Here is a 12791-nt window from a genome sequence, read left to right as displayed (position 1 = left end):
TGTGTTTGGTTTTAAGAATGTTAAGAACTAGTTACAAATTGACCTTTAGCAAAAAAAACACGGTTCACAAACTTGAAGTAGCCAACAAAACTGATATTATTAACCCAGGCGTGTTTTAAGAACCAAAGACCTCTACAACTTCACAGCAATAACGGATAAAGTAACGAAGATTTCCAAACAAAACAACTGTTAAGATTTCAAGATATAACCTAAAAATCCAGAACAATTTCAATGCTATGGTAGAAAAGTTTTTCATTTGGCCAGATAATAAATGTTTCATAGTTGAGTTAGCCATGTTAACATCAAGGGAACAATAAGAAAAATAGTGATTTGAGGTTATGGCTGAAAATACATATGTATATGCCAAAATCATTGAAAGCAACAAAAACTAAATTTAATATATTTTTACAGCTACATATGCGTGTAATTTCTTAAAATTGTTGAAATTTTGTCTATTTGTATATGCAAATTTGGTGTAAAATAATTTTATTTCAAAAAGTAGTTTTTTGACTTAAATTTTTGTTTACGTTTTCTGCACGTTTCGATAATTTATTTTCAAAATTGACTCAAACCTCTAAAACCTTTCACCTTTAACCTTAACTTCCAACCACACTGAGCTTCAATTTTTAATAAAAAATAATAATAATTTTAACGCATCGTAGTAAATTCACCTTTCCAAAAAAGTGTTAATATATTTTTTATTGTAAATGAGTAAGGTATTTACGTTTTACATATTGTAGGTGCGTTTATTGTTGTTTTTGTACATTTAAATTATATTTGTATATGTGATGCTTTGGGGGTTAATAGAAATTTGTAAAATTATTGCGTTCTATTCTTTAAGAAAATCTAAATGTTCCCAAAAAAATGCAATTTTGTAAAAAAAATTGCAAAAAAAAAGCAAACTTGACCTTTTCTCGCATTTTTCTTAAACCCTGCGCTTGTTAGTTTGTAGATAATAATTTATTTTATAAAAATTTACTGAATTATTACTAATTTTTAAAAACTTTTTTCTTCATACATATATCACATGGACTTGCAACGATTGGTTATGAATTTTCCTTATTGCTTCCAATAATATTAAATACCCCTCAAATTCCCCACACCTCGATCTTATGTTTTATACCAATTAATCCACAACACTATCCTTAATCTATTTACGTATTAATTATAAATGGCTTAACTAAATTTCTTAAAATTCCACACACAATTCCACCACACTCATTTACACTTACTAAAATAACCTTAAAAAAATTATAAACCAAAAAATGGTTTACCATAATTTGTCAATATTCACCATACCATTCTCCACGATGACGGAAAAATTGCATATATACAAAATTATCAAACTAAACAACTCTTCCAATTACAAATACGATAAACTTCATCTAAATTACCTAAAAAAACTTTTTTTATATTCACCACACCCATATTTACTCGTTTAAAACAATAAAAACCCACATTCCTTGTGATGTTTTTAAATCCTATAAACCAAAAAATGGTTTACCATAATTTGTCAATATTCACCACACTTTTCCAAATTTTGACGGAAAAATTAAATTAAACAAAAATTCTCATACAAACTCACTCTTCCAAACACAAATACAATAAAATTCAACAAAAATACCTAATCAACTTTCTTATATTCGCCACAAAAATTTTCATTGCTATCTCAAAAAACGATGAAATCCGAAACTGTCAATAAATATACTTAAAATTCGGCTTTCTTTAATTATTAATACAAAATCCTTAATAATTGATCCTTAATGGGCCTAACATCGTCCTCATATTCACCACACTAATATTGACACCATCTAACTCGCAATTCTTACTTAAACCCTTTTAAACTTTTTTATATTTATTATGTGCCCCCTCCTGCTCCCGACCACCGCACCAATCGCTCGTCCAACACTCTGCCCATTAACTCATTGCAGGTGTTTCGACTACTTCGTTCCCTACGGCCGCTGCGTGTGATCAACCGCGCCCCGGGTCTGAAATTAGTCGTGCAAACGCTCTTATCGTCCCTACGACCCATCGGCAACATCGTGCTGATCTGCTGTACATTTTTCATCATATTCGGCATTTTGGGCGTGCAACTCTTCAAGGGCACCTTCTACTACTGTGAGGGCGAGAATATTAAAACAGTACGCACAAAAATGGACTGCTATGAACAAGGGTACGAGTGGAAGAATCGCAAATATAACTTCGATGATCTTGGCAATGCATTGATGTCATTATTCGTATTGAGCTCACGTGACGGTTGGGTGAATATTATGTATACCGGTTTGGATGCGGTGGGCGAGGACATGCAACCAATTGTCAATTACAATGAATGGCGTCTACTCTATTTCATTGCATTTATATTGCTCGTCGGTTTCTTTGTGCTCAACATGTTTGTTGGCGTGGTGGTTGAGAATTTCCATCGTTGTCGCGAGGAGCAGGAAAAAGAGGAGAAAATTCGACGCGCCGCTAAACGCGCTTTGCAAATGGAGAAGAAACGCAAACGTATGCACGAGCCACCTTACTATATAAACTATTCACCGACACGTATGTTCGTGCATAATGTTGTGACATCGAAATACTTCGATTTGGCTATAGCCGCTGTGATCGGTCTCAATGTGGTCACCATGGCGTTGGAGTATTATGGCATGAAGGAGCCACTAATCTATGCGCTGAAGGTCTTCAACTATTTCTTCACGGCCGTCTTCATATTGGAGGCGAGCATGAAAGTGTTGGCGCTTGGTTGGCCGGTTTACCTGAAGGATCGTTGGAATCAACTCGACGTGGGAATTGTATTGTTATCGGTATCCGGCATTATTTTGGAGGAATGGCATACGCAGAAAATTCCAATTAATCCGACGATAATACGTGTAATGCGTGTACTGCGTATTGCGCGTGTGCTGAAACTACTCAAAATGGCTAAGGGTATGCGTGCGCTGCTCGACACCGTGATGCAGGCTTTGCCGCAAGTCGGTAACTTGGGCCTGCTCTTCTTTTTGCTCTTCTTTATTTTCGCCGCCCTTGGCGTGGAATTGTTCGGTCGCCTAGAATGCTCCGAACGTAATCCATGTCAGGGCTTAGGCGAACATGCACATTTCGCCAATTTCGGGATGGCTTTCCTCACATTGTTTCGCGTAGCGACTGGCGACAACTGGAACGGGATCATGAAGGATACACTGCGAGAGGACTGTGATGATGCGGATGATTGCGTGCGCGATTGTTGCGTTAGCCGGGTCATAGCTCCAATATTCTTTGTGATATTCGTTCTAATGGCGCAGTTCGTATTGGTGAATGTCGTCGTGGCTGTACTGATGAAACACCTCGAGGAGAGCCACAAACAGATGGAAGACGAAATGGACATGGAAGTAGAGCTAGAGCGTGAACTTGTGCGCGAGCAGGAGTTTGAGAGCGAACAGAAGCTGTGCCAGCAGTTAGAACAGCAGACGCAACCGCCGCCACCAGCACGCCAGCTGAACAAGATCAAATCGTTGCCGAAGAACTTTACCTACAGCACGCCATCGCTGGATAAGAAATTCCCAAGCGTGTTGAGCGGCATAGGCATCGGTGGTGGTGTTAGAGCCGCCGGCCTTGCTGGCCGCCGTCAAACCGTGCAATACATCAATCAACCGAATAGCATTGGTTTGGCCGAACTGGGACGCGGCACACAAATTGGCGCCGGTGTAGGTGCTGCTGTTGGCAGCAATGTTGCGGCTGGTGGTAGCGGTGGTGTTGGCGCAAGTGGTGCACTACTCGCACCGCAAGCGCTCAATGCGCGTCTTAACGCATCAGCTGCGGAGAACAGCTTCGATACAAAACTCCAACTTCAACCGACCGCCGGTGCACTGGGACGTCGTGGCCGTCGCAGTTCGACCGCGTTCCGTAGTAAACGCGGCCTGCTCGCCAAAGAGCGCTCTCTCGATGAGCAGGCCATACGCCGACGCACGCTCGAATCGAAGCGTATGAGTTGTGACTCGCTGCCGTGGGGCGGCGATAGCAACGATTATCGGCGTGGCACTATTTTCGAAAGTCTCGAATCGGATGGCGGCGGTAGCCCCTCTTCAACGTATGATGTGCGTAGCATACGCAGCGAAGACGTAGCTGCGACAGCTAAAGCTACAGCACACGGTAGTGGCGCCTCCGATGCGCTGAGCATTGTGAGCGCCAGCGTAATCAGTGAAAAGATCACAACACCTATAATAACACCCTTATCAACGAATGTGGCAGCGGCAGCTTTGCCGAGCGTTGGCACAACAGCCAACGCAACGGCGCCACGTCGCACCTATGGACGTTCACTCTCCACCGACCAAGCATATGCGTCTAGTGTTGGCGGTTCGAGTAGCGGACGCGGCGGCTTACTGTCCGTACCGCGTAGCATGCCACCACGCAGCCGTAGTGGCAGCACAAAACAATTATTTAAGCAACAAGCACTCGACGAAGATCCCGATATGGATGAGAACACTCTACTATTACCCATTGTGGTCGAGAGCAGCTGTGATGGCAATGCGACCAACAGCAGCAGTGGCATCACAACTGCCAACGGCAATGGTAATGGCAACATGCACAACACTAACGACAAACTTAACAATAATAGCTGTAGCGGCGCTAATAATCGCATTGCCACCGCCAATGGCAACGGCGCTACAGCTGCGGTCGTGGAACAGCTTGCTTTAAGCAAATCTGACTCGGCCGATATAATGCGCATCATTTCGGAGCGCAGGCGCATGGATCAGCGTGATAATAGCGGCAATGAGGATTCAGACTACAAAGAATTGCTGCTGGTGAAGTCACCGCACTCCTCCACGGATGGCTAAATGGAATTAAATACTATAAGCTAGAAGGTAGTATGCTAGATTAAGTTAATATTTACGTGCTAAGTAAATGGAATTTTAGTAGTTAGCTATATAGTCCTTCTAACGAGTATGCGCAAGAATTGAAATATTTTAGTTGCAAATTGTATATAGAAACGTGTCCTCTAAGTGCTAAATTTGGTGCATACAACAGTCGTTAGTTTCAAGAAAACTTCATTTTTCGTGGAATACTTAAACCTACGAACTCAAAAGCAGTAGCAAAAACTTTGAAATATCTTAGTGGACTTTTTAAAACTTTTTCTGCCACAAATAAAGACAATTCGACCTAACCTTTAACACACAAAACTCATGCTTTCTCAGCATCACTAACTCGAACAACTCAGAAGGAATGCGTGGCCAGCCAAATTTTTTTCACTGCAATTTCAAATGTAACTGAAAGTCTTGCAACTTTCGCCGCTAAAACTTCTGTAAATGTGCCACTACTGAAATATCAGAAAGCCATTAGCTCTTTTGAGAAAAACAATGAATTTAGCAAAGTTCTGCACCAATTATAGCTTGTTTACACCATGTTATCCCCAGTATTTCGGCATAAACAACATAAAATCAGTAGTTTAAAGCTAAAATTCGAAAATATAGAAATTTCTTCATTTCAGCCCTAGAAACGTATGGAAATTTATATGAAAGGCAAAACACAACAAATTTGTTGAATTTAACAAAATTCACCACCAATCAGCACTTGTTATCATTTAGCCGAGCACTAAACCGGCGCTTTAATAGCTTTTGACACACTTGAAAAAAAATACTTCCGCTATTAAATAATAATATTTTTCTCGGTGTAAGCAAATTTCGTGCGCTGAGCATAGCATCATAACAATTATTACTTTTTCAGTTAACCTTGCTGCATACAACTCTGTAGTTATGATAGTGGGGCGCTTGTGTCAACTTTTAGGGAATTTTCTTAGCTATACCACTAACTGTATAAATGTTTAGCACTAAATTCGAAAAATCGACTTTCTGTTTTCAATTTTTCAACGAAAAACAGTAAATAGAAACTAATAGTATTAAATGAAAAATGTAAAAAAACATACTTTTAAGAAAAACTTGCAAAAAAATATGTATTTATGTACAGATGACATCAACTTTAGACTAGTGCAGTTGTTGACAAGTAATTTTTGAAAAATTAAAACAACAAAAACGATTGTTTCATATTACAGTTATGTAAATGCAACACTGTAAAAGTTGCAAATTTGTCTCTAAAAATCATCAACTCTGTGATTAGCTGTAAAAAAAATGTTGATTAAAAATCATAGCTCAAAGATGTTGAGAAGATATAATATATGTACGTATGTAGCTACAAATTACTTTTAATTAATTACAATTGTTTGTATATAAACGAAACTATTACAATGCAGCCATAATTGCAAATATATTGCAAATTATATTATTATATAATTTTAATTGATAACAAAGAGGTAAAACGCTGTTTGGCGCAAAAGTTGGCAACACTTGAGCGCATAACCTTCCTAAACACAACAAGTGGTGCAGATTGTGCAAAAATTGCATCTATCGATACAAAAAATGTGTAAAAATATAGAAAATATGTGTTTAGCAATTAAGTTTAGTTAGCGTTTAAAGGAAAAGTAGCGTTAAAAACTGAACAAAAGTCTTATAAAAACTTTTAGCACACAGAGCTGACGGTTCACAAAAGCCTTGTGAAAACTTTTAGCACACAGAGCTGGCGCGTAACTACAAAATTTATGAAACGTGTTTAAAATGAAGCATTATTTAGCATTAATTATTGTGTGTACTAAAAAAAGTGCGGTTGTTGTCAACGAAACGCATTGAAATATTGTTTTTTAAATAAATGCAATATTAGCGATAAGCGATAAACGATTAACGATTAAAGTAAAACGATATGTACCACACAACAGTTATGAAAAAGTAAATAATAGGCAGAAAAATTATGTATGTACACTATGAAAACTTTCCTAAAACAAAAAATTCAAATTAAAGAATTTAAATAATAGAATTAGTAATTAAATAATAAGAATTAAAAACAAAAAAAGAATATATTTCAATAACAAACAAATACAAATTTAATAAGAAAAAAATTAAAAACAACAAAATATATTATAAAAGGAAATGAAAACAGTTGTAGCGCATTTCTTCTCCCTGAAAAGTCTTCCTCATCTTTAAGCAAATATGAAAAATAAAAAAATGTATCTACAAATGTATTACTGCAAGGTAGAGAAAATACTATTAAAAATTTAGGAGCTGTAAAAATGAAATTGTTTAAAAATTAGTGAATTTGTGCAGCATTTAGATGTAAATTGTACTAATATTTGTAAAATAGAACTTGTTATGCGCCAATAAATGAAGATTTAGTAATATTTCGTTGAAAAAAAAAACAAAAAAAATATGTAAATAAAGATTTAGTAATATTTCGTTAAAACATAAACGAAAAAAAATATATGTAAACTGCAATAGTAACAAATATATTCTATAAGAAAAGTCATGTAAAAAATCATAGAAAAAGTTACACACAACACTCTACTGTTAAACGAAAAAGATTTTAATAAACACAGATTTTCAACAAATGACAATCCGAGCACACTGCTTTTTATTTTTGTTGCTATTGTTTTGCGGTTTGTTTAGTCCAGATTATTTTTTTCAGCACATGCCTTTCTCAAACATGCATTTTTTAAATTACATAAAATTTTATTTCAAATATTTTAAATTGAAAGTAACAGTTTTTTATTGTGATTTTTGCAATTCAAATATTATCGTCAGACACTGCACTCAAATGATCTACATAGTAATGATTTAATGTTCGCAGCAGTTTTGCAACAACAAAAAGTTGAATTTATGGTGATGTGATCCAAAGTAGGCCACCAAGGAAGAATGTATGTTATAGGATATAACTTTTCTACAAACTTTTGTTCTTATATTGAGTGAATTGTAAGAAGAAAATATGAATCAAAATCGAACTCACTGCAAGGACTCAAAAGGTTATAAGGAGAAACAGACTTAAGACCAATTCAACTTCAAATCTACAAGTTCGTACTCTTGAATTCAAACATTACTCAACATATTTAAGCTATGCTTGTTTAAAATGGAAGAATTTGTGCAAAATCGTATAAAAGAACTTTCACAAGTGTCCAACAACAAAGCGTCAAATTTTGTTTTGAGCATTAAAGGTTTTACACCTAATACAAGGTGAATACTCGGAAAGTTGAAAAATAATGTAAAATGTCAACAAAAAATTTGTTCAAAAGCGTAGATCAGACCTATCAAGGATCATATTATATTTTTTATTAATTAAGTTAACAAACTTACCGTTCATATTTCATTTGACAGCTGCTATATCAGGCGATGCGTATTTTTCATTACACAAAATTTATTTATTTTACGTTCATTTATTAATATTGTCTCTAGTTTTGTTTTTAAAATTTTACGTTTTTTTATTGACACACAAAACACCACTTTTTTGATATTTTTTTACAGAACACACTAAGGAAATTTTAATTTTTCCTATTTTCTTATTTGCACACAACCACTTATTTTATTTTTATTTTTTCAAAACGCCACTTTATATTTTGCCTTATTATTTACTTTTTTCTTTTTTATTACTTTAGTGAAAATTTTAATTTTCACATATTTATACTTATTTACACACAACCAAATTTTTTTCAAAACGCCACTTTACATTCAGCTTTATTTTTTATTACTTTTTTTCTTAACACCTAACCAGTTTAAATTTAAATTTTCACTTATTTACACACACATCTACTTTTTACTTTTTTTGCTTTATTTGCACTTATTACACACACACATCTACTTTATATTAACTTTTTTTATTTATTTATTTTTTCTTATTTTATATTTTTTATTTCATTTTTTATATTTTTATTTAATAAACCTTTTACCTTTTTCCATTATTCACACACACATCTACATTTCACTTTTTTAACTTATTTCTTCTTTTTTTTCAAAGACTAACTTGGGAAATTTCAACTTTCCTCTTTTTGCTATTTTTTTAGACACATTTTACTTTTTCTGCACTTTTTCATTTATTTTTTACTTTTTTCGTAACACACTATTAATGGAAAACTTAAATTTTCACCTTTTTTGCATTGATTTACACATACAGACATATTACTCTTTTACTTTACATTCACTTACTTCTATTACTTCTACTACTTTTTTCTTGGGAAAATTTAAATTTTCTCCAAATTTTTTACTAACTTTGGCATTTTTTTCATTTTCTCTTTTTTCTTATTTGCCTATGCACCCATTTTTTTACTTTTATATTTTATTTTTTGCTTTTTTCTTTTTTTACACATTTATTTATTTTATTTTTCAACATTTTCACAATTGCACACACATTATTTACATTTTCACTTACATATTTTAATTAACACACTACACACTTCCGATTTACTATTTTGCATAATTTTTTTCATAACCGCGCACACAATATGCAATTTTTCATTGTTATTAGTCTGTTCTTCTACAAACTTTATGTTCAAACCTGCACAAACATGATGTGCTCTTTACCCGTTATTTTCACTGCAGTTTCTTGACGTGTATTAAAAAGTTTTATTGTTATTGTTTATACAAAATTCTGTTTATTTCCTTCACTATTATCACTTTTATCAATAGCTTACTTTTTATTTTCCACAATTGTGATATTTTTAAGTATTTTCCGTATTTTCCAATTAATTATTTAGCCTTTATATAAAACACAAGAGTTCGTCACTTTAAACTTCGTTTTTTGCTTTACTCCACGTCAAACTGCAAACATCATACGTTCAAACTTGCACAAACATGAAATGCATTTTCCCGTTGTTTTCACTGCAGTCTATCACCGAATCTGTTATAGCTATTTATGCAGAATTCTGTTATTTTCCTTCACAATTTTTACTTTTATCATTAGTTTACGCTTTATTTTACACAATTGTGATATTTTCAAGTATTTTCCGTCTTTTCCAATTAATTATTTCGTCTTTACATGTAAGCAAGTGTTCACCGCTTTAAGCTCCGCTTTCTGCACACACACAAGGTCACTCTCAAACTGAGCCTTGCCACATCAACACACTGAAAGAAATAGTGAGAAAAATGTAAAATGTAAATCTATTACAATTTTTTCGAATTATGTTATGTTTTATTGTAGATATATAATGAAATGTTGTATTATCATTGCATAATTTCACTGGAAGTAATGAGAAAAAAGAAAACGGTAGAAGTCCATGTCAGTACAGGTGGACTTGTACCGTTCTTTCTTCTCACTGCTGCCGGCGCATAAACTAAAATATTTAATTAAGCTAATTTAAGTAGTTAAGATATGCTATAAGTTTTATAATAGCGAATTTGTGCATAACACACTAACAAACAAACAAACTTACAAAGAGTTTCGTGTTACTGTAGATATTCATACATTGTAGACAGACTTAAACTGTATATTTAATAAGAAAAAATAGCAGGAAATTTTAAAACAAAAAACTAGCGAATTTTCTGCATATATTAAAGCGTGTATGTATGTATGTATTGAAACTTTATATACAACTTACTATTGCCTTTTTCTGAAAACTTTTTAAAAAATGTAGCATAGCATGTGTTTAACACACTAAAAAATCTAATGTATAGAAATATTACTAACAAAACACTTTTTACAGCAAGTTTGTAAAATTAAAAAAATAAAATAACTTTATAAAAATACTAAATTGTAGCGAAATTGTAAAAACAAAATATATATACAACTGTACAACTTACACAAATATATTGACTATATAGTTATAGTGTGCTATTCAACGAATTAGAACTTGTAAATTTTTTAAAACTATGAAAGAAAAAATTTCAAAATTAGAAAAGTTGCAGCAAAGAAAATTTTGCGAAGAAAAATTGCAAATTTATGCCTAAAAAATAACTGTCAATTTCATGTTTTTATGTTTTTCTCTCATAAAAAAAAACAAAATTTAAAAACAAAAAATTTAGAAAAAAACAAAAATTTTCAAACCTACAAATTTTTTTTTAACTTCAAAATTTCTATATTTTTTTATATAAACAAACTTTAAATTTACTATTCACTATAATAAAGCATATTTTTTGTTTTCTACACAAAAGCACTCAATTTTTGTGTCACTCATACGCACCTCACCTGACTTTCTCACATATAAACATACAAACACAAATTTCAAGCTGTGACTGCGCACGTTGATCGTGTAGCTAAACCTTTTAGTATGAAAAGTTTATAGTAAAACTTAATAAAAATTTACTAAAAATAATTACAAATGAGAGAAACATAATTTCTTCTGTGCCTTTCTACTCAAAACAAAAATTAAAAAAAATCTCTATACCTATTACTATATACACTGTGAAAAAACACACATTTACACTTTCGAACTCAACAAAAAAAATTACCTTAAGTGACTTTCTCTCGCGCCACACGTTCACATTCACTTCGTATTCAATTTTGGTAAACTAAAAAGAGAAGAGTAAAAAAACATGGAAATTAGCGAAAGTAGTTGATATATATTGCAAACAGTTATACTAACAAATATGTATAAATAAAATTTAGTTAAAAAGATTAAGAACACCATCTAAGCTGATTTAAGTAACATAATAATTAAGCAGAATATAAAAATATAAATAAATAAATAATGAAAAAATTAGAATTATATGTATAATGTTTATATAAACAATAAAAATATGTATGGCATATAGAAAAGAAATTATAAAAAACTAATAATTTTAAAATTTTGAATCGGTAAAATTTGCTGAATAAATTGGTTACATCTAAATTATTTTGGTTATTTTTGAGGTTATAAATTAAAAAAATTATGTTTTTCAAAGTTTTATACGATAAAATTTACTGAAAACTACTTTCAGTTGGTACTAAATTATTTTGCTTTCTTTTGAGGTTATAATTTTTTTTATTACTTGTTTTACTGATGCTGAACCATGCTATTTTTTTCATTTTTTAATCATTTTTTACTATTTGTTTTTTTTTTTTAATTTTTTATTATTATTTTTAAAATTTTTGAATTGTTTAATTTAATTTTTTTTTATTTAAAATTTTTTTTTTAGTTTAAAATTTTTTTTTTAGTTTAAAATTTTTTTTTTATTTATTTATAAAAAACGATTTTTCACAGAAATAAATTTGTAAAAATTAAAAAAAATTTAAGAACAGTTGAAAAAAATTAATTAAAATTAGCATGAGTTAGAATTGGAAATTAAAAGCTTATTAGAAAGCCAAAAATATCAGTAACAACGCTAACAAATACCGAAACAATAGCTTAGAAAATTTGAAAATTTAATTGTTTGAGAAACATTAATTTTATAAGTATTTCGAGAATGCATATAAATTGATGAATTTTAAAAAATAGCAAACAGCATATTACAGTAAAAATGTGTTAAATTGAACTTACAAATAATTAGCGAAATTATATGGAAAACAACAATAAAATAGCAGTAAATAGAAAGCAAAGCAAACAAACTGAAATATTTTGAAAATTACGTTGCAAATGTTACATAAATATTTAAGATAAAAATATTTTAATATAAAACAATAAAAAACTAAGCAAATGCAAGCGAAATTAAACAATAAATTGACAACAACAATACAATGAATTGAACACACTTTCACTGACAAGTATTTCGAATGCATTTAAGTAAAAAAAACTAAAAAAAATACAAATAAAAAATAAAACTTTTACGAGTTGCCAATTTACGTAAATAAAATTATTTAACAAAAATATAATAAAAAAAATTGCAGCATTAAAAGTTACTAACAAAAAGGCAGTTTAAAGATAAATAAAAAAAAACCGCTGTGTGGCAAGTGCAGAGCCAAAATTTCTGCGCTTCGGTTGTAAAAGTTCAAAAGTGAATCAATTTATTTACGAAAATTTACATTTAACGAATTTTCACTGTATTCCATAATTAAGTGAAAAAGTAAGCTGCAAACCAATTGGCAACGTCAATGTAACT

The 12791-nt window shown here is 31.8% G+C and overlaps 1 protein-coding gene across 7 annotated transcripts in view; it reads left to right on the top strand.

Annotated features, from left to right (window-relative positions):
• LOC126758195 (voltage-dependent T-type calcium channel subunit alpha-1H) overlaps nt 1-12573 on the top strand; it is a 257600-nt gene extending 245027 nt beyond the window's left edge. For all 7 annotated transcript variants that reach the window (XM_050472312.1, XM_050472310.1, XM_050472307.1 and 4 more), the window contains one exon: nt 1932-12573. In XM_050472312.1, coding sequence (XP_050328269.1) covers nt 1932-4808 — 2877 coding nt within the window. In that variant the 3' untranslated portion in view covers nt 4809-12573. The remainder of the gene's footprint in view (nt 1-1931) is intronic.
• The last annotated feature ends 218 nt before the right edge of the window (nt 12574-12791 follow it).

Source organism: Bactrocera neohumeralis, chromosome 5, assembly GCF_024586455.1.
Source record: "Bactrocera neohumeralis isolate Rockhampton chromosome 5, APGP_CSIRO_Bneo_wtdbg2-racon-allhic-juicebox.fasta_v2, whole genome shotgun sequence".
Classification (NCBI taxonomy): Eukaryota; Metazoa; Arthropoda; class Insecta; order Diptera; family Tephritidae; genus Bactrocera; species Bactrocera neohumeralis.
Note: the sequence above shows the minus strand (reverse complement) of the source record. Positions and strands in the feature narration are given on the sequence as shown.